Genomic DNA, 22,195 nt, shown 5'->3' on the forward strand with positions numbered 1-22,195 from the left:
GGGCTCGATCCCAGGACCCTGAGATCATGACCTGAGCCGAAGGCAGAGGCTTTAACCCACTGAGCCACCCAGGCGCCCCTAATTTAAAATTTTAATCACATGTCTTATCATTAATGACTCTTAGATGATATTTGGTTTTGGGTTTGTTTTTTTTTTTAAGATTTTATTTATGTATTTGAGAGAGAGAGTAAGAGCATGAGAGGGGAGAAGGTCAGAGGGAGAAGCAGACTCCCCATAGAGCTGGGAGCCCAATGTGGGACTGGATCCTGGGACTCTGGGATCATGACCTGAGCAGAAGGCAGTTACTTAACCAACTGAGCCACCCAGGCACCCAATTAGATGATATTTGTTAAATGAAGGGAAACCTGAAGTGTTACAGAATAGCAAACGCAAGTATTTGACATGGCTTTTTAAGTTCTTTATATTTTTAATTAATAAATCTAGCATCTCTATTTAAATCTATAACTTATATTTTGTATCTGAGTCTTTAAGTTGGTTATTATCTAGTTATATTTTATATGATAGTTACGTAATTTCATACATGTTTATAAGCTATATGTATTACATATCTAATATTTTTCTGTTAAAATATTTTCATTCACTTTTTCTGAATATTGAAATTGTTATTTCATGAAAAGTGAAGTATTTGTCTTTTAAAATAGTTTTATCATTGGTGGATAAGTTTGGTTTATAAAAACTAAGATGATAATGGAGTTCTTTCCACTATATACATTTCATTAATAAATGAGTGGTATGTCAGCAAAACATTGCTAAGGTTAATGCTATAAAAATAAGAGTTCTAACCATGGGGACTTCTTCTAGCAGGTCCAATAAATTCTGTATAGTTGCTCTATATATTTAAAGATTGCCCTGAGATAAGAAGACAGGCTGTTAAAGCACAAAATGAGTAGTGGGGTAAACTCTATTTTCAACGGTGTCTCCCTCACCTAGATAGGGTGTATAGCTTTACATGACTGGAACCTTGCTTAATGTATTTGGAAAAACCGTTGAAGAATCTAGTAGGTATTTTCAATAAAAAAAATAAACCTAAAGTGTCCTGACTAAAGTTTCAACAGAACAACAGGATAATTTTTTTTTTAGGTTTAATGGGTAACAAATGCCAAGACACTAAAATACTAAAAGATTTGTGGTGATTGCATTGCAGTGGTGATGCAATGTGGTGATTGCAATGATTGCATTTTACTAGTTTATTGATTTGTATTTCTTGCTTTTTAAGCAAACTGAAATGCAGGAAAATTGAAACAAGGTCTGTCAAAGTTGGAATATATAACCTCTTAGTTCACAACAGTAAAAACCAACCATTATGATCTTTAATAATACTCAACAACTTTTTGAAGACTTTTTATGTAACACACTGGTCTAATTACTGTAATGTAGATCTATGTGTATCATCTTAAAATCTGAAATTTCATTGATGTTTAATTCTGAATGAACTCTGTCTTAAAATATAGGAAATAATAATAAATAAATAAATAAAATATAGGAAATAATGTACAGACAGCATTTTTATTTTCATTCATTAAAGTTACTCAGTACTTATAGGTACCTGGCATTGGCCTAGAAACTTTAGGATGCATTGTTTCAGAACTCTTGAAAATTTTAGAAAATAATGATTTGGATCAGAATTTAGAGTCTAGATACCTAGAGACACTACCTACTTTGAAATCCTTACCTAGGTAATAGCAAAATTAAAAGCAACTAAACAAAGATAGTCTGTTTATAAGTACATGCTTATAAACTGAATTAAAATATATTATAAATATATTTTTAAAATATTTAAAAATAATCTTTTAAAAAATAGTATTTTAAAAATAAATATAAAATAATATATAAAATATATTATCTGAGCCTCTGTCTTCGGCTCAGGTCATGATCCCAGGGTCATGAGATCCAACCCCGCATGGGGCTCTCTGCTCAGCGGGGAGCCTCCTTCCTCCTGTCTCTCTGCCTGCCTCTCTGCCTACTTGTGATCTGTCTGTCAAATAAATAAAGTCTTTGAAAATACACATACATACATATATGTATGTATGTATATAAATAGAATTTGAAGTATATTGTTTGTTTATTATATTCTGTGTCCCAGCCTTCTGATCAGTTCTTAATATCCTTATAAAGAATTCTGAAGAAAATGGTATTTCAAAAGTCAGGACACAAAGTCAGTTTCTAATTTCATCTTGAGAAATATATATTCAAACTTTAGATTAAGTGAAGTTGTTTTTTTGGTTTTACCCAGATTATTTAGTCAGGGTCTACCCATATTAATCATATGTGTAACTGGAAAACTTGCTGAGAATAAATTTTGGACATAATTTACAAAGGTTGTTTATGTGTTTAATTTTATATTAATGATAATTAAACTAGAGATTTTTATGTGGGGGCACAAAAAATATTTTCATGCTAAAAAAGCTAAATGACATGTAATTTTTAAAAATAATGTTATTTCTTTTTTTTCACGGAGAATTATATTTATATTCTAGCTCAGATGAGGGTCAGATGGTTTAGTCTGTGTGTGAAAAGAGAGGCTTAACTATTCTAGTATAAACACCAAAGCTACTGTCATTTTTTTACACAGATTATAATTTTTTTGCTATTAATTTATCAAAATAGGCTTCTAGTTTGACTTCAGATTAAAAATCTTTTCAAAAAAGTTATTAGTATTGGCATATGTATGGTTTATGTTAATAAGGAAAAAAGTGAAAAGCATGAAAATATTTAGTTAAATATTTACACCTAGGGTTGAAAAAAATCTTCATGTTTTTATATAACCTTAAATATTTTCTATAATTTTAAATGTAAGCATTTAGCTAACCTAACAGGATACTTTTTAGATTCCTACAAATATCTTAATGACTCTGTGTTTCTTCTAGGGGATATCCGTCTAACTCCAGAGGACTTTGCTAGAGCCCAGAAATACTGCAAATATGCTGGCAGTGCTTTGCAATATGAAGATGTCAGCACTGCTGTGCAGAATCTACAGAAGGCCCTCAAGTTGCTAACTACAGGCAGAGAATGAAGCCTTTGTACAGTAGATCCATGCATTTTTGGCTTAAAGAACTAACAGTCCATTACTCTATCTTCAGCCCATCAGGAGCACAGTTTAAGGAAGACTTCAGTTGCATTGACTATAACAATGAAATCTGTGTCTGTGTATCAGATTCCTGTTGAAGCATTCAGCAGCAGCCTCAACCAGTTTTCATTGTCCATTTAGTGGATCCAGTAATCTTCGGGTATATAGGGCTGATGTGAGGAAAATCTAAAAATGCCCATTGAATCCTGCTTCAGAAAACACACTTCTATGAAATGTATTAGGGTTCACATTGTATCTTAATATTCATAAATTAAGGATTTTTTAAATCATAATTTGAACACACAGACTGTATTTCTTTGCTATAAAATTCTAAATTTAAGTTTAAATAAAAATTGCCAGATTATACTAGATTAGAGATCATCTTTTTGTTTTCCTCTGGATTTATGAACATCCTAAACTGTTAGATGAATCTGAAAGGGTTTATGTTCATAATTAAATTTATGTTCCTTTTTAATATAACTACATTAAAAGTTAAAATGTTTATGGAAGAAAATAGAAGGTAAAGAGGTGGAGTCACTTTTAGACTTAAGAATAATGTTGGCTTCCCAGCTATTTTCCTTTCTCCATTGAAACTAAAGTGAATTGGTATTTATTCATAGGCAGTTTGACTGCATGTACTAGGGAATGAAAAGAAGATATTTGTAGTAATGCCTGGAAGCTTGGTGCTTAAAGTTAAGGTTCTCCTCTGCTGCTGTGGAATGGATTCCATACAGTGTATAGCTAGGAGCGATGCAGATTATAAGAATTTAGACTCTCAGTTGTTAATTTTATAAGTTTTGTGGGAAAATATGGACTGTGTGTCACCTGCATTTGTGCTGTGTAAAAAATAAATACGAGGATTCTTTTAAGTTGTTCAGCTTATTACAAAGCCAAATGTGTTTTAATTTGCATGCTAGAGTTTGTCATTTTCTTAAGTCATTATGTTAGTACAGGAATATGGATATTTCTATAGTAAAAAAAAAAAGTTTTTAAAAGGAAAGAGGTTAATTTGCCAAATTTACCTGAAATTTATCTCATCCATTTCGTTTATCCCATTAAAATTGGAGTCATTTAACATAGGGGTCCACAAACTCTGTATAGTCAATGAGCAGACTCCTGTTGTGTAAATAAAGTTTTACTGAAACAAAACCATACCCATTATTTATGTTTAATCTGTGTTTGCTTTCCCTAACTGCAGAATTAGATGGACTGCAAGTCTAAAATATTTACTATCTGGCCCTTTAAGAAAATGTTTGCTGACCCCTGTTCTAACACTCTTTGAAAGAAAGTGAATCATTAACTCATAATCATTTGTCTTTCAATTTTCTTTGCCTAAATGTAATGCTACTGCATAGGGTTTGATAGAATGAACATTCAGACAGAATAAACTATTCTAAGATAGTGCAAATTCAAGCCCCACAAACCCTGTGGGGCTGAAAAATGTGTTCCATATCTTTCACAACTAAATTCCTGTAACATCTGTAGAGTTCAACATTTGCATCTAGAACGCTAGTGCTCTGATGCATTCCTCTACACTTTTATTGTAGTAGGAGAGAGTCTAGGATGGTCTTTAGTGTTACAAGAGGTAAATAAATACAGCAAATTTTAATTCAGATCTTCACATGCCTGGACACTTGAAAGAAAACTGTCCCCTCCCATTTCACACCCTACTTGGTTGCTCCCAATTGGGAGAGCACATTGGGGGGAAAAGATAAAGTGGAAGCCCTGGAGTTCACTGATAAGTGGGCTGTAGTGTAACAGCACTTATCTATAAAATGGAAGCAACATCGCTAGCTTCCTCAAAATTTGCTGTGAGATGCTTTAGGTGAAGTGTTCAGCAGCTGATAGCAGACCACAAATGTTTATTGTTATTAACCGTAATGGTGAGATAATAATGTCAATTATTAATAATTTCCCAAATATCAGGAAATCCCAGTTGTCTCTATGTCCAATTGCTTTACAGTGTTTTCTTGCCTAAGGGGATTAAACTATATAAATATTTTTAGCTTTGTATTTCTTCATATGAAATCTGGCAAGATACAGTTAGAAATTTTTTGATGTAACACTAGGATAAGAAATTTTTATTTAGTCATTCAACATGTATTTAACGAGCAGCTACTATACCTGGTATTGTCTTTGCATGAGATATCAGTAGGAAATAAGAAAAAAAAATTCCTTCCTCATAGAGTTTATATTCTTATGGAAAGGAAACAGAAACTTAATAAAAAGTGTATCATATATTCAACCAGTGGTTTTTCAAAGGGTAATTGTTAGAAATGCAAATCTTAGGCTCTTGCCCCAGTCCTACCCAATCAGAAGAAACTGTAAGGGTAGGGTCTGGCATTCTGAGTTAAGAGACACTGTTGGTAGTCTGGCGGTCCCTGAAGTTTAAATAATTTTAGCCCTACCCAAATCACAAAGAATGAGAATCTGGGAGGGGAAATCATTAAAAGGGTCATATTGGCTACAGTGCAGAGACTAGGCCATAAGGCGGGTAAGAGTGGAAGCTGGGAGACCAGTTAAAAGAGGATTGCAATAATGAAGGTGAGGTATAATGGTTTAGACCAGAGGTGGCAGTGGAGGTAACAGGATGTCATTGGTTTCTGGCTATGTTTTAAACAGAGACATAGTATTTCCAATAAACTGGATATAAGGTATGAGCATAGGAAGAATGAAGATTGACTCCCAAGTCTTCAACCTGAACGCCTGAAAAGAATGAGTGGTTGTTAATTGCAGTAGAGATAGATTGTTGCTGAATGCTGCTAACATTTAGGCTGAAGTACAATGTTCCCAGCTTCTTGTGACCATCCTGAGTAAAGCTATTTGATAACATTGTTTTGCCAGTGCAGACAGAGGGGGAAGAAAAAATAAGATAAAGTTCTATCTACACTTGTCACAGACATCTCACCAAATCACCACCGAGCTGGAGCTAGAAGCCAAGGACCGATCCCATGGTTAGGGATCCCATGACCAAGGATGTATGCAGGCTTCAAGATTACACCCAGAAAACGACTCCAGTTACAGTTCTTGAAAGTTAACAGCCTAGGGTGTTCATATGAATTGATCTCTCTATATACACATAACTTGTACTTCTAGAAATGTGAGGTTACTGTGTATGCCTTAAAATTAGATTATATGCTATTCTTTTAAAGAAATTTACACTCTAATAGCATTGTTATAAATAATCTTCAACTCTGAAAGAACAGTAACTGACTAGGGGTTGAAGAGTTCTGGTTATCTCCACAGCTTCCCCTCCCCATCCCCATTATTTTTTAACTTCACTCAAGTTATGTAACAGAGCAATTGGATCAGATCATCTACTTTGGGCCATAATTAAACTTGCACCAGTAGAAAGGTTCTTAAAAATGACAAAATTTTAAGACATCCCTCATGTGGAGGTGTGCTTACCTGGTTGGTGCCCACTAAGGACTAGGCACTATACTAAGTATTTTACATGTGTTAATTCATTTAATCCTGCCAGTGATCCTGAGAGGTGGGTCCTATCATTGTCCCTGTTTTATAGGTGAGGAAACTGAGCCACCAGATACTAACTGTGCCTGAAGCCATACAGCTAATAACTGAAAGTTTCTAAGCTCAGGCTACCTGTTTCAGACAATGCGTTATCTTCCATGTAGGTAAATCACCAGTTAAATTGTGAGTATAGTGAGATGTTCTAAGTGAACTCCGTATTACCAAGGTCATGGGTCTCAGTCAAGGTCACAATCCCTATTATTAGTGGGAGGTGTATCAGCTAGATTTTTCAGTTATCTAGGCAATGTGTTACAATTAACTGCAGGTGTGAGGCAGTGAATAAAGAACAGGAACTCACAGTCTAGAGCTGATGGCCTGGCAGTATATGGACTGAGTCCAGGGAGAAAATAAGCAGGAGTTGAATGCAAAGGATAAATATATTATCTTGGAGAGGGTGTCCCACATCATTAGGGAGACCCAAGCTTCCCATTTTTCCTTTTATTTTAAATAATACTACTATTTTGACTCCAAGTATACAAGATTTATCTCAAGTATTTTTATTTTAAAAATACATTAGACCCATCAGGAAATCAGATAGGGATATGAACATCAATATAATGTTAATAATCTTTATAATTAGTTACTTCCTCAAACTTCTATCTGAAAATCTGAGGCAAGAGCGCCTGTCCTTCCAGAAATCCCTTGAATTTGGAGGCGGAAAGAGGTGACTGTATAACGATGACTTCTAACTTTCTGGAGAACTAGCTTTGTGGTTCAGCAATATTAAGAGATCTTGTAAAAATATTGGCATCATTCATATGTTCAAAAATAATATGTATTAAGCATCCACGGTCAATTAAAACTTAACATGATAATGTGATATTATTGGAGGTTATATACAAGACACAGTAGTTCTTCCTAGGAAAGGTCAGGGAAGGCCTTGAAGAAGAGTTTGAACTGTTGGTTTACCAGGCAGAGAAAAAGGGAGAAGTGAGCAAAAACAAAGCATGCACAACAGCATGAAGGGGAAAGATTGAAAGAAATTAGGGGAATTTGAAGAATTTCGTGTTCCTGTGGTAGAAAGCTTATGAGGAATGGGAGTTGTAAATGTGAGATCACACAGGTGGAGAGGGGTTAAGCACTGAATTGTGTCCTGCCAAACTTCCTAAGTTAAAGCCCAACCCCCGATGTGACTGTATTTGGAAATGGGGCCTTTCAGGAGGTAAGTTAGATGAAGTGAGCAGTGCAGCCTGAGTTCCATAGCACTGGTCTCCTTGTGAGAAAAGGAAGAGACAGTGAAGATACCTGTCTCTCTCTTTGCTCTCCTTCCTCCCATTCTCTATTTCTCCAAGCACACAAAGAGGTCATGTGAGGCCACAGCAAGATGGCAGCCATCTACAAGCCAGAAAAGAGAGGACTCACGAGAAGCCAGCCCTGGCGGCACCTTGATCCCAGACGTCTAGCCTCCAGAACTGTGAGAAAATAAATTTTCCTCACCGAAACCATCTGTGGTATTTTGTGATGGCAGCCCGAGCTGACTAAGACAGGAGGCAAGAGGATAAAAGCACTGAGGGGCGAGCCAAAGAATTGACATTTTCGTTTTGAAAGTGATGGAAAGTATGATTTCAATTCTCAATTTCCTCCAAAAATCTGTGGCTCAATTTGTGCTTTAAGAAATGACCTGTATCTGTGTATCTCTGTGAAGGCTTCGATCCCCTCAAATATGCCCTTGACCATATTGATTGCTTGCTTCATTGGTGGTAACCCATAGAATTGTTTTGGTCTTCTTGGGCCCTCGGTTGTGATACTTGTGTTGTGCTCTGGGGGAGAGTCAGAGTCCCTGAAGAAGGAAGAAGGATGTTTAGATGTGTCTGCTGCACCACACTTTATACTTTCTGTCTAAAACTAATGAAACCCCTCTAACTGTAACCTGGCAAAAATTACCGTTTTCCTCTTCATACATCGTGTAAGTTAAGCTTTACTTATACAAATCTCTCTTCATTAAGATGCTAACCTCCTTAATGGTGAGAGCTATTTAAATTTGTAAATCCTTAGTATTCTAGGTGATGCCTGAGGCAGACAAAGTATCTCTAACCAGTAAAATTAATAGATGACTGGGTGAGGACTGAAGAAATTATACTGAAATCATCAAATAAATGTTAATGTGCAGAAAACTCTGTTCTCTAATATTATAGTGTGAAATGAGAATTGCCTCAAAAGATTCTGAAATTATCTGTTCATCATTGTTATCTTTTTTTTTAAAAAGATTTTATTTATTTATTTGACAGAGAGAGATCACAAGTAGGCAGAGAGGCAGGCAGAGAGAGAGGAAGGGAAGAAGGCTTCCTGCTGAGCAGAGAGCCAGATGCAGGGCTCGATCCCAGGACCCTGAGATCATGACCTGAGCCAAAGGCAGCGGCTTAACCCACTGAGCCAACCAGGCGCCCCCACCTTTGTTATCTTTAAAAAAAAAAAAAAAAAAAAAAAAAAAAAGCCCTCTTTCTACAACATCAGAATACTGGGATAATGTGTAGAGTCCATACACACCACCCAGAAAATTTTGACTCCTAATTCAAATGCAGGGTTCTTTATCTGTCGAAATTGTGAAGATAACAGTGGGTCAGATGTGCTCAGAATATTCCTATAGTATCCACTAATAACATCCTAGTAACAACATACATGTTCTCTGCAGGTGTATGTTATATGTTCTTAGTCCATCCATACTCTTGGAGAGATTAATATGTTCAAGCCATTGTGATTTTTTAACATCAACAACAACAAAACCTGTATATGTTAAAAATAGGAAAATGTATCCAGATTATGTTGAAGTTCATTATTTTGTCTAAGGAAATTGTGAATGAAAGATTATTGGTGAATGGACAAATAAATGGGAGTTTAAAATTATAGAAGCTGCCCCTGAGACCCTAACCCTTTTGGGGAAGTTAGAACTCATTTGAATTTTTTTTTCTCAATGTATATATTCTTGTCTTCCGTCCATTGCTCCAAGACAAGCAACTGAAGAAAAGGTGTGAAGATTATAAAGCCATGGGCATAGGGTGATGTAATGTAAAGAGTGTTCTGAGTCAGGAAACGGGGTTTCTGGTCCCCATGTTGTCATAATCTGTTCTATCAACTAAGAAAGTTTGCCCTTCCTGACCCTCCTCTGAGGATTAGTTTTCCCACAAATAACAGGAGTTGGCAGGGCTGGATATCTAACATCCTTTGAAGATCTCAGATTCTTCAAGTCTCTGAATAATCCTTTGATACAATTTGAGGTCTATAGTCCTTGAATCACTCCTTATTTGAACTAGCTGCATCATTACGTTTTTAAAACTCAAATCCTGACATCCATTTAATAAATAAACATCTCCTGAACATCTTATGTTAATATATCAAGAATTCAGTAAATATATCTCTTTGAATGAAGTTGAAGCCAAGGACCCGGATGGCAAAATAATTACTGTTCCTTTAGGTGGGATATTTTCTTCTGCTAGTGTGAAGATTACCAGGGAGAGAAAATCTGACAAAGAAGATTTCAGAACAAAGAATATTCCCATGGATAAAGAGAGTCATTTTAAAATGATAAAGTGGTCAATTAATCAACAGAACATTACAACCCTGAGGGTTTATGTACCTAACAAAAGAACTTCAAAATACACGAAGCAAAAACTAATATAATTGTAAGGAGAAGTCTACAATCATAATCAGAGATTTTAATACCCATCTCAATAATTGACAGAACAGTAAGAAAATATGCCTGGTATCCCAAACCCTTTAAATTTGTCCTTATGACCCTAAATAAAATGAATCCTTTTCTTTTCTTTTCTTTTCTTTTCTTTTTTTTTTTTGCAGTTGTTTCCTTTCTCTCCTTTTTTTAGAGTGACTTCTACATAGGATGATATGAGAATGATCTACTGACCCTGTTTTCCTGATGATTGGAGGTTTTATTTCTACATGTGTGAAGACTGCAAACATGTCTGCCTTTTTTGGTAATGAATTAAAATAGGTGTCTTTATTTATAAATGAGTGTATTTATTTATTGTGTATATACTTATTGATTCTTTTTTTTAATATTGTCTTGAGATACTGCTTATGAACATCTCCTGATATCCTAAGTATTTTCAAAATGAATTAGTCTCAGAGCCTTTGCTATAGTAACTGCATCTTGGGGAAAAATGCATTCCAAGTCACTATAATAAAAACTGTCAGATTAATTTATTAAGTATTGGTATCACTTTTTGGGAAAAATCCCAGTATTGCTTAGAATAACATAAAGAATCCTGCTAAATATGTGTTCGTGTATAAAATTATATATATATATATATATATATATATCTCATATATACATATATATTTAAGTATATGTATCAGATACTAGTAATTCTTTTGAAAATAGTCTTTAGAATTATGTGGAGCAAAAAGCAAAATTATAAGATAACTTATTTTCTATTATTGTAACCTGAGGGCACAAAGTTTTGTTAGAAGTTTCCGCTGCTCAGGAGCTTAAAATCTATGTAGGCACAGATGTGCATGAGTAAACATAACTGGAGGCATGGTTTTAAGTGCCAGAATGAAATTATTCATGAATTGCTACTGAAACTTAACAATTTTTTTCTCCCCCAAACTGGGGAAGCTGGAGCAGGATATTTCCCTGGGATGGTGACATTTGAGTTGTACCTTATTCCAATAAAATGAAGTGGGTAATTAAGGTAAAGGGGAAGCATAAAAGGAGAAACACAGTAGTGGGAAAGGGCATGATAACTTTTTTCAGTTACAGCGAAATAGCCATGAGGAGAAACTGGCTAACAGTATAGCCACATTGAGTGAGTACAGTCACATCGTTTCAGTGAGATAGACAGCAATCTCTTAAAGATGGAATAGATTCCAGTCTAAATCCTTTCCTTCTATATAAATCCTAAGTAAATTCTAAAGCCTTCTAAATAAAGTATTTTTATTCTTTCTCAAGCTGAATGTGTATCTACTTGTAGATCCCATCTTCGTAGAAGGCCCAGTCCTCTCCATGATCTTCATCCACCTGCTCTAGGCCTTACATCTGTCAGAGACCTGAGATCACAGGGAGGGGTCGGTTCCTCATAAGGAGGAGAGTGATGTGGAGCAGACAGGACAGAACAAGGCTGGGGAAGAGTGAGGTGGCAAGGAAATTGGAAGCAGGTCAGTGAGTGGCTACTTTAAGAGCTTTAGAAGATGGAAGTAAGGGGTTAACTCAATCTCAGTAATTCACAGGAAATATCCCTGAAGTCCAGCTTGGAGACTCATTGGTGGTTACCATTGCCAAAACTGTTCCACAAGAGCTTATGGTAAGTTATCAGGATGCTTAAGTTTTTGTAAGAAATTTGTGGAAAAATTCACAGTATGCTCTCATAAAAAGGTTTCTGAAGACTTTACCAATTAATCCCTCTTTCATCTGGGTATGAAAGAGTCTGAGTAGGACTGGAGATAGAGCATGTCATGTCAAATGAGTCTTTTGACAAGAAGGAATAAATGTTATGAGGAGTGTGTTTGACAGAGTCACAATTTACTATTTCAGGAACGTCTCAGTCCTTAGACATTTAAATTCTTAAACTGCTTGGGGAAACTGAATAATCCTGGAAACTTGAATTCAGTCCTAATGAAGTGTTAAAAACTTTAGTAATGTGACATACACTCTGATTCACGAACTCTTCAAGATGGACGGGCCCTTAGAAATGATCTAATCCCATCCTCTACGCAGAGGTTGGGCTTGAGGCCCGGGAGAGATGCAGTTACTTGCTCAGGATCACAAAGCTGGCTAATCAGTGGAACAGAAAAAGCAAAAAGAAAAGAAGGAAAACTCCATTTCTCAGACCAAGGATCTTTTAGTAAAATGTATCTTGCTCTAAAACCTAGATCAAAAAGACTCTCTGCTAATTCTTGACATTTGCACGTTCTCTCCACAATACACATGTAAGTTCAGTGAGGATTATTCATTAGATAGTTGGTCACTCACATTGTAAATATTCACTTGCTATTACCCTAAAAAGCCCTTATTGCTGACTGGAAAGAACGCAGATGTATATCCCTTTTCCTTGCAGAGATTCAGAGTGAGGCAGAACATAATACGTGAAAAGACGTCGAGCATCCCAGGGCAATGCAGAACAAGGTGCCAAAAAACCGAGAGAGACAAGAAGGAGGTGCGGGCTCTGCCTGTGTCTGGAAACAATGGGAATGTGCTATGGAGAACGGAGTTGAGAGAGCGACCAAGAGCAGCTCCAAGAGTCCAAGAAGGCTTTGTGGACAAAGCAGAGCTTGAAGAGGATAGGATTTTTCTGATGTTATCAAAATCCCCCCTTACCCGCCGTGGTCTTCTTTCAAGCTCACTGTCCTGGATAATTCTTGTGGCCATGGGATGGGCTGTGCTCTCCCCGCCCACGTCAGAATAACATCAGGGTTATCATTTCTTTTCTTCCCCCCCCCCCATTAATCATTTTATTTATTTATTTGAGAGAGAGAGAGAGATCACAAGTAGGCAGAAAGGTAGACAGAGAGGCAGGTGGGCCGGGGGGAGGCAGGCTTCCTGCTGCACAGAGAGCCCGATACGGGGCTGGATCCCAAGACCCTGAGATCATGACCTGAGCCAAAGAGAGAGGCCCAACCCACTGAGCCACCCAGGCGCCCCATCAGGGTTATCATTTCTTGACATCTCTTTAGCACAGAGCTTTTCAACCTGAAAGACGATCTGGGGTTGTGGAGGAGAGGAAAAAAATATATATCTTTATTTTTTTAATCTCTAGCTGACATGTAACATTTCTTACAATTAGGAATATAAACCACAAACCATGGCAGGATTAACACTTCTTGTAAGTCTGTCACCAATAAAAACACAACAGATGTTTTCCTCCCTCATTACAGCCTTTGTGATTGTTCCTGATAGACTGGAAAGTCATTGATGGTTATCATTATTTTCCATACATGGACATTATTTGATCTGTTCTAGATATTATTGTATTAATAAAGACAAACATATTATTTTATTGCAAATTTGGATTTTAATATAATTTTATTATTTATTTCCACATGATTGTTTCATTCATAACCCAATTAGGTAAAATAATGACCTTTAAGGAGGCCCACACCCAAACCCTAGAATCTGTAAGTGGCAAAAGGGACTTCGCAGATGTAATTAAGGTAAAGGACTTTGAGATGGGGAGATTATTCTGGATTCTCCAGATGAGCTCAGTCTAACCGCAAGCATTCCTGAATGCAGAAAACCTTTCCCAGTGTGGTCAGAGAGGAGAATGAACAAAGGACTTGATTAGCCTTTGCAGATTTTGAAGATGGAAAAGGAAGCCAGCAGCCAAGGCATGTGGGTGGCCTTTAGAAACTGCATTAAGACAAGGAGCACAGATTCTCCCTTAGATCCTTCCAAAAGAAATGCAGTCCTGCCAACACCTTAATTTTAGCCCACAGAGACCTCTATCAGACTTTGACCTTCAGAACTTTAAGATGATATATTTGTGCGGTGAAAGCCAACTAAGTTTGTGATATTTGTTCCGGTAGCCACAGAAAACTAGTACACTGTTTATTTTATACATTTAAAAATAACATTCTGAGATACTTCTCCAGAGGCCTTCATGCACAAAAATAAGTTTAAAACTCCTGCCTAGCGCTGTCTGTTGCTACCGTTAAAAGAAAAACCTCAGGCAGTTTGACAATGACACCAATCAGTATGTGCTGCGGCCCTGCAGGGAGATGGTGTGTTTTTCTGACAGTTGTCCAAATGCTCCAGTAAAAAAAATTGTAGCGAGGGGCGCCTGGGTGGCTCAGTGGGTTAAAGCCGCTGCCTTCGGCTCAGGTCATGATCCCAGGGTCCTGAGATCAAGCCCCGCGTCGGGCTCTCTGCTCAGCGGGGAGCCTGCTTCCTTCTCTCTCTCTGCCTGCCTCTCTGCCTGCTTGTGATCTCTGTGTGTCAAATAAATAAATAAAATCTTTTTAAAAATTTTTGTAGTAAAATTATAGTTATAGTTCTTATTCAAGCTTTACTTTTTCTCTTACCTTTTTTTTTCTTTTTTTTTAATTAATTAATTTATTTATTTGACAGACAGAGATCACAGGTAGGCAGAGAGGCAGAGAGGCAGACAGAGAGAGAGAGGAGGAAGCAGGCTCCCCGCTGAGCAGAGAGCCCGATGCGGGGCCCGATGCGGGGCCCGATCCCAGGACCCTGGGATCATGACCAGAGCCTAAGGCAGAGGCTTTAACCCACTGAGCCACCCAGGCGCCCCTTCTCTCACCTTTCTTAGGGGTTCTTATTTTTTCTGGCTTCCACCATTTCCAAATCTAGATTACATTCATATATGCAACTCATTCATGCAAGAAACAGAGCCAAGGGAGGAGTGATTTTAATCCTTTTAATTGGCATTATTACTTTATGAGCTTCCAAATGAGCCCAGCAGCTATTACAATATCATGTTAGGGAATTGTTGTAGGAAAATGAAAACCCAACAAAGAAGTCCTATGCCAAAGGAGATGTATTTTCCGTTCCCAGTGGTGGTAGAGTCTCTGATGATTCTTTATTGAAATTCTTGGGATCAATTCCTAATTTGTTATAACACATTAATGCAAAAATGATTTACGAAGGAGTTTCCATTATCCTACTTGTTAAATATAAATGGCATCTTTTGAAGTATCTGGTTGAAAATTAGTATGAAAATTAGTAATGATATTTGGGTTCAGTAAAGTTCTAGGGAAGTACCTGATATAATTCTACCAATGCATTCTTATCTATTATTTTGTAGTCTATCATAAAAAATTTTTTTTTCTTTGTACTTCCAAAAGAGATGTTTCTTCCCTCATAGAAAACCACAATCATGAGGTAACTAACATGAGTTGGTCAACAGCAGCGTGATCTGTCTGCCGTTGAGCACTTGCAACACATTCTCAGCATGTCCACATTCTCTTATTACAAGCAGTCTTTCTAAATGTGTGCATTTGGATCTTAAGAAAATTAAAAAAAAATAAAACTGCCAAGGCAAACATTATAAGATTCTAAATTATCGATCAATTTACTTTCAAAAATATGCTTAAAACAATCTAATCCTTCTTTCCTAGGACTGGCTCATTTGAGTAATTAAAGACAGACATGCTAGTTTTGCTGAGGTCAAGTACATACAGTATATAATAAAGTATGATATCTGGACCTTGGACAAAATGGAATGCCAAAACTAGAATGTTGCCAACTTTCCACTGTGCAAGGTCTAATTTAGTTGATACATCTGCTTTCCATACTTCATGAACCCTAATGCATTCTCAGGAATTCAAAGCTAGAATTCTCACTCATTACTAAAGATGCATAGTCATCCTGACCTCAGGAACATAAAATTGTATTAAATAACATAGATTTTTACATAGAAGATTTTTAGAATGTCTTTCAGAGAGTTTTCTAAAATGTAAAAAAGTAAAATGATGCTAAAATTTAGCTTAAAATCCATAAATACTTAACTTGTGCTTCATAGCAAGTTTTTTCATTAAAGCACTTACATACTTTCATACCTAACAGACATCTCATGTCTCTAGTAGCACTCCTCAACTAAGACTAGCATTTTATTGGTATATTCATATAACTACACACTTCCTAAATGCTTGTGTATTGTATGGTAAATAGTAACAAAAGAGAGAAAATATATATTGGTGATGCAAACAGTTTGGACTAAGCAGCTCTGGTTTTTTTGAAATTAATTTTTTATCTCATAGAAAATAACATACTGCCCAAACCAAACAAAGATGCCACTGTAAGAGAAGAAAATTCCAGGCCGTATCTCTGATGAACACAGACACAAAAAATACTTAGCAAAATATTAGTAAACCTAATTCACCAGTACGCTAAAAGGATCATACACCACAATCAAGTAGGATAGGGTCCTGTAACTGAAACTTAAAAAAACGTTTACTACAACAGATTTTTTTGGTTCTGATTTTTTATTATTTAAACTTAGTTGGAACCCAACAACAGAATAAGATAGGAGACCTAAGTGCTCACTCTTCATATGCTTTACGTCTGTGAAAGGAGAGGCTAAAGCTAATAACTCGTTTATTAAATTAGACCTGGGGGACAATATCAGGGCTCAATTTACTCTTCGTTAATGTGAGGTCTGACAACCAGCTTAATTGATTACTCTCTTTGATTTGATCAAGTATTTAGTTCTGAAATAAGATACAGCTTTTGTATTATTCTCATGCCACTTTCATTAAATAAAGATGATGGAAAACATGAACCTAGAGTCCATACTGTATTATATATATAAAACACAAGTATATGGGGTGCCTGGGTGGCTCAGTGGGTTAAAGCCTCTGCCTTCCGCTCAGGTCATGATCCCAGGGTCCTGGGATTGAGCCCCACATCGGGCTCTCTGCTCATCAGGGAGCCTGCTTCCCCCCGTCTCTCTGCCTGCCTCTCTGCCTACTTGTGATCTCTCTCTCTCTCAAATAAATAAATAAATAAAATCTTAAACACACACACACATACACACAAGTATATTTGGATCTATTCTGTACAGTCAAATCATGCATACCAGTTAATTTATATTTGTATTTTCTTGTTGATAATTTCCCCATGTGGATTCCTTTAACTTTGAGAAGGAATTAATACCAAATTCAAAAAACAAGCAAACATGGCTGCCTGGGTGGCTCAGTCAGTTAAGCGTCTGCCTTTGGCTCAGGTCATGATCTCAGGTCCTGGGATGGAGCCCTACGTTGGGCTCCCTGCTCAGTGGGGACCCTCCTTCTCCCTCTCCCTCTCCCTCTCCTTATCCCTCTCTCTCTGTCTCTTCTCCCCATGCATGTTCTCACTCTCTCTCTCTCTCACTCTCTATCTCAAATAAAATAAATGAAATCTTTAAAAAAATAAAAAAAACATTTAAATAAATACATATTTGAAAGAAAACTTCTATTGATTAAGAGTATCCTTAAGAGTATAATTGTGCTAATTTACTTTATTCTCATTATGCTAATGTACTTTAAATTAATAACTAAAATAATTCAAAGAATTGTAAGGATCCTTGCTTCTCTGAAAACACTAAATCAATGTATCACCTTGTCACAAAACGCTGTGATGTAGAGAGCCCTGATCTAGGAGTCAGAAGACCTGCCCTTCATACTCAGGCCCCGCCCCCCCATTTAGCCTATTACAGAAGCCTCCTGTGTCTGCTTCCTCCGGGTGCACAAGATTTAGGGAGATCTCTGCCTTTTCTAAAACGTTATCACTTATTTGTGACATAAATCTCTCTCCTTCTTTTCAGGGTTCAGCACAAGATGTCGTGGATCAAAAGACTGCAGGAAATCGGTGTCTATGTCTATCACATGAATTGCATATTAAGCGCGTTCCCTGTGACAGGCCCTCCGCAAAGGGCGTGCTGTGTGTGCAATCTTATGGTAGCTCTGGAGGGTGTGTGCTCGTTCCTATTTACATCAAAGGACTCTGAAACCAAAGAGATTGAGTAAGTTTCCAAGTCCGTGAAGCTAGTAAGGACAGGAGGTGGTATTTATATCATATCCTTGTGACTTCAAAGTCTAAACACTACCATTACACACCCGCGCTCTTGTCACTTGCTGTCATTGATATTTCCTGGGTCAGTGAGAGCATTGCATGGTCATCAGTCTTAGGAACAATTTTTGTTCTTCTAAGATACAGGATTGGAATTTCTCTATTTGCTGTGGTTTAACCATTTTGTTCTTTTAGGTAGTAATAAGCTTTGGGTGATTTTTTTTTTTTTTAATAACGGGCTTTTTCTGAAGAAAATGTAGAAAAATATATGAATAACAAGGATCACCCATAATCCCATCATGCTGAGAAATCTCCCCCCCATAATGTCAGTATCCGTCCTTCTCAGACATTGAGGAGGAAAGGCAGCTGGACGTGCTCAGCTGTCAGGCTGCCCAAGGCCAACCAGATTGCAGTCCTCAAAGGGACCCACCCTGAAGACACAGCTCACAGCTTCTCCAGGGCCTGTGGTGAAGAGTTTGGAAAAGAAAAGCCCTGCTCCCCAGGAAACATGGACAGCTCTCTGCTCACCTCACCCAGCACATCTTTCAGCACCTCTGTGTATAAGGAGGGATTGGTCTGCTGTAGTTTTAAGGTCTATCTGTGTAGAAACAACATGTCAAAACCTCCTGGCCTAGCCTGCTTTTCTTAGTGAAATTCCCTTTGTCTGTGCTGATGTGTCTTCCTCTCTCTCTGGCCTCCTAACATTGTGGATGCATAAGAATCATGGAAACTGTAACCCATACTGTGCACCACTATCTCAACTCTTCCCCATGAGGCCACCTGCCACCCTCATCCACCCAGTGCACTGAACTTGGAGGATGACATGGTCAATTATGTCTGATGGCTACTTCCTGCAATGTTTGGGGAATGGGATCTCTGACAGGACACACAAGAAGAAAAACCAACAGGAGGAGGAGAGCACTCTGATGGCCTTGAGAAGCAACACTTGCTGAGCAGAGGGAGAGAGGTCTACACTTCTAGTTAGTTCGGACTTTTGTTCACCATTTATTGTCAGACGCTTTATCACTCATTAAGGCAAAGACTGTGTTTCCTTCACTGCTGTAACTCCAGGCCCTAGACAAGTCCCAGTACACTGTAAGCACTCAGTACATACTTGGTAAATTATTTAGATCGTCTGAAAGAAAATCAGGAACCCTCAACAGGATCTGCCTCCCCCAGCCATTAAAGGTGGAGTCCCTCACACTGCTGATCTGGGCTCTTCTACCTCTCTCCCTACTCAGTCTCATCTCCCTGCCAACCCTCAGTTAACCATGGACTTGCTGATATTTCTAATTGTATTACTTAGATCTTGTTTTTTCTTCTATATTCCAGACTTATCTGACATTTCTATTGGGATGACTTTAAAGGTAGACAAGTTAAACATGCTCCAAACTTTTTAAAACCTTAGATCTGATTCTTCTGTACCACTGTTTAAACACCCTCAGTATGACCCCACTGCCCTCTGGCTAAAGACCAGAATCCTTCACAGTGCTTGTCAGGTGCTCTGTCATCTGAGCCACACCTGCCTCTTGACTTGGCCTCGTATTACTCTCTGCCTTGGTCTTTGTATGAAGCCACTCAAGGCTTCTCATAGGTCCCCCCAAATCATTGTTTTCTCCTGCCCCAGGATGTTCATATATACTGAAGCTCTATCTAGAAATACTCTCTCCCTCAACTTCATTCCATACTTAACCTCATTCAATCTCACTCGTTTTTTGACATCAAATAGATTGCATATGTGTTTTAACACACTTTTGTATGAAAAGATCCTTAAATTCTAGATGTTATGTTTATTTGAAAAATTAGTGATGAACATATATTTTATTAGTAGTTTAAATGTTTCTCATACTTCACTTTGTATGCAAGTATAGTTGACATTTCATTATAAGAATTAAGAACACTGAGAGTACATTTGCCTAGAGAAGATGCCTTCCTTCACAGGAGCAAAGTGGCACTGATTCTATCAAGGTATTAAAAATGTTACCTCAGGATTTTATATCATAGAACAGAGGTCAGCAAAGTATGACCTATGGGCCAAATATGGCCCACCACCAGTTTTTATCAATAAAGTTTTAGTAGAACAAGGCCATTTATTTATATATTCTTTTATGCATTGTTTGCAGCTGCTTTCATGATGCAGTACCAGTAGTTGACTAGTCATGGCCAAAACTGGAGAGCCCAAAAAAGCCCAAATTATTTATTTTTGGGCCCTTTAGAGAAAGTTTCCTGATTCCTGTAATGAATTATAATGACAAGGATTTTAACCAAGAGAGTTCAATGTCAGGAAGCACCAGTAATCCTGGAAGACATTAAGTATGAGTTCTTTAGAAAACCTAGAATAAATTATACTCTGTTCTGACAGACCTGACAGAAAGAGTTGTCTGCAAAATGTACAATAATAACAGAATTAACTGATTTGTCTAAAGAGTGACTAGGAACTGTATATTTGAATGTTAGAAATTTATGCCAAAATGTGTGTGTGTGTGTGTGTGTGTGTGTGTGTGTGTGTGTGTGTGGAGAAGTTAATGTTATGATGTTGAGTTTTTCTATCAAGGAGTAATTAGTCATCAGGCCCTACTTTTAAAGATGTCTTGGTTTATGATAGGAAAGAGCCATCATTATTGAAGAGGGTTTTTTGTTGTTGTTGTTACTAACCAATTGACGTGTGCAACTCATCTAAAGATCAAATCATTTAGAAATGTTAGCAAGAGGTAAGCATGGCTTTCACCAATCTCTTTTCTGTCCCTTAGCATTGTTCTGATCTGCCCAGAGAATATTTCTTTAATCTCCAACTCTAACTGTAATATTTCAATACTGCCTTTGAAACTCTTGTTAAAAGTATGTCTTCCACTCTCTGAACCACAGTCAAAGCAGTAAATGCATGCTTATGTGCATAAATTCATCTGTAATTTTATATTTCTGAGTATATAATAAGTAATTATCTCCTCATGGGAAAAAATAAATGAATAATAATAAAAATACAGGCCTCGACGTCCAGTCACCAGAATAAATTCTGATTCAGCAACTCACTGGCCATGTTGCCATGGACAAGTTACTTAAAACGACAAAACTTCTATTTCTTTTTTTATGAAGTGGTGGAGATATTAGTACCTAGACATAAGGTTTGCTTGAGTAAAAATAGACTATTTTTGAAGCACTTATGTGATGTCCTGCATAAAGTGTAAATGGAAGTGTGTCAGCCCATGCTTATGACGAGTCATGCAAGTGGGTCTACCAACTTTTCCCACGTCTGGACATTAAAGCTGATGATAAACCAACACAAAAGGCAGAGTCCTAAACAATGATGGTGAAAAAGTACTACATCTTCTGAATCTGTTCTCAGTGAGAAGAAAAAGCACAGAGGGGCATCTGGGTGGCACAGTCCATTAAGAGTCTGCCTTTGGCTTCAGTCATGATCCCAGGGTCCTGGGATTAAGCCCTGCCAGGCTCCCCGGTCAGCAGGGAGTCTGCTTCTCCTTCTGCCCCTCCTCTTCCCCCTGCTTACACGCTCTCTCTCTCTCTCTCTCTCAAATAAATAAATAAATAAAATCTTAAAAAAAGAAAAAAGAAAAAGCACAACAATGAGCAATAGTGGAAAAGCTATACCTAAAATCCCCTTCTTCCTTATTCAAGATATAGAATTAACATATTCAAAACTCCAGTGTCTCAAGAAAAAAAAGTTAAAATATGAAATAATGTCTAAATAAACTGGGAGACACACTTCATAAAAGGGAATTACTTCTTTGAAAATAGAGTAAATCAATGCTTCTCAAATGTTCTTCTCCAGAAGACAGAGAATGAACATATATCTTCCAAGTGTTCTGGAGAGGAGCAGAAGAACGTGACTGCTCTGAAGTCATGAGCTGTAACTTCTGATTCATAAAAATGTTATATTCTACATCTTGCCTTTTATATTTATTTTAAAATTTCCTTAAAGCCTCAATGAAAAGGAACATCTTATGCATTTGAGGGCTTCTCTACACACCGCACTTTACTTGGTGAGAAGCACAAGTTGAACAAGGGTTCATCTCAGGTATAATCACCTGCTGAGGGAATTCTCTTTAAAGAATAAATTGATTTAGGAAGGGGAAAAAAACAACAACTATCTCCTTGAACAACAT

General features: G+C 37.2%; 1 protein-coding gene across 3 annotated transcripts in view; it reads left to right on the forward strand.

Moving 5' to 3' along the window:
- LOC111147602 (vesicle trafficking 1) overlaps nt 1-4,237 on the forward strand; it is a 64,499-nt gene extending 60,262 nt beyond the window's left edge. For all 3 annotated transcript variants that reach the window (XM_022503742.1, XM_022503741.1, XM_022503743.1), the window contains one exon: nt 2,889-4,237. In XM_022503742.1, coding sequence (XP_022359450.1) covers nt 2,889-3,034 — 146 coding nt within the window. In that variant the 3' untranslated portion in view covers nt 3,035-4,237. The remainder of the gene's footprint in view (nt 1-2,888) is intronic.
- Nucleotides 4,238-22,195: the final 17,958 nt, after the last annotated feature.

This window comes from Enhydra lutris, unplaced genomic scaffold, assembly GCF_002288905.1.
Source record: "Enhydra lutris kenyoni isolate GAN:26980312 unplaced genomic scaffold, ASM228890v2 scaffoldscaffold17, whole genome shotgun sequence".
In the NCBI taxonomy this organism is placed as follows: Eukaryota; Metazoa; Chordata; class Mammalia; order Carnivora; family Mustelidae; genus Enhydra; species Enhydra lutris.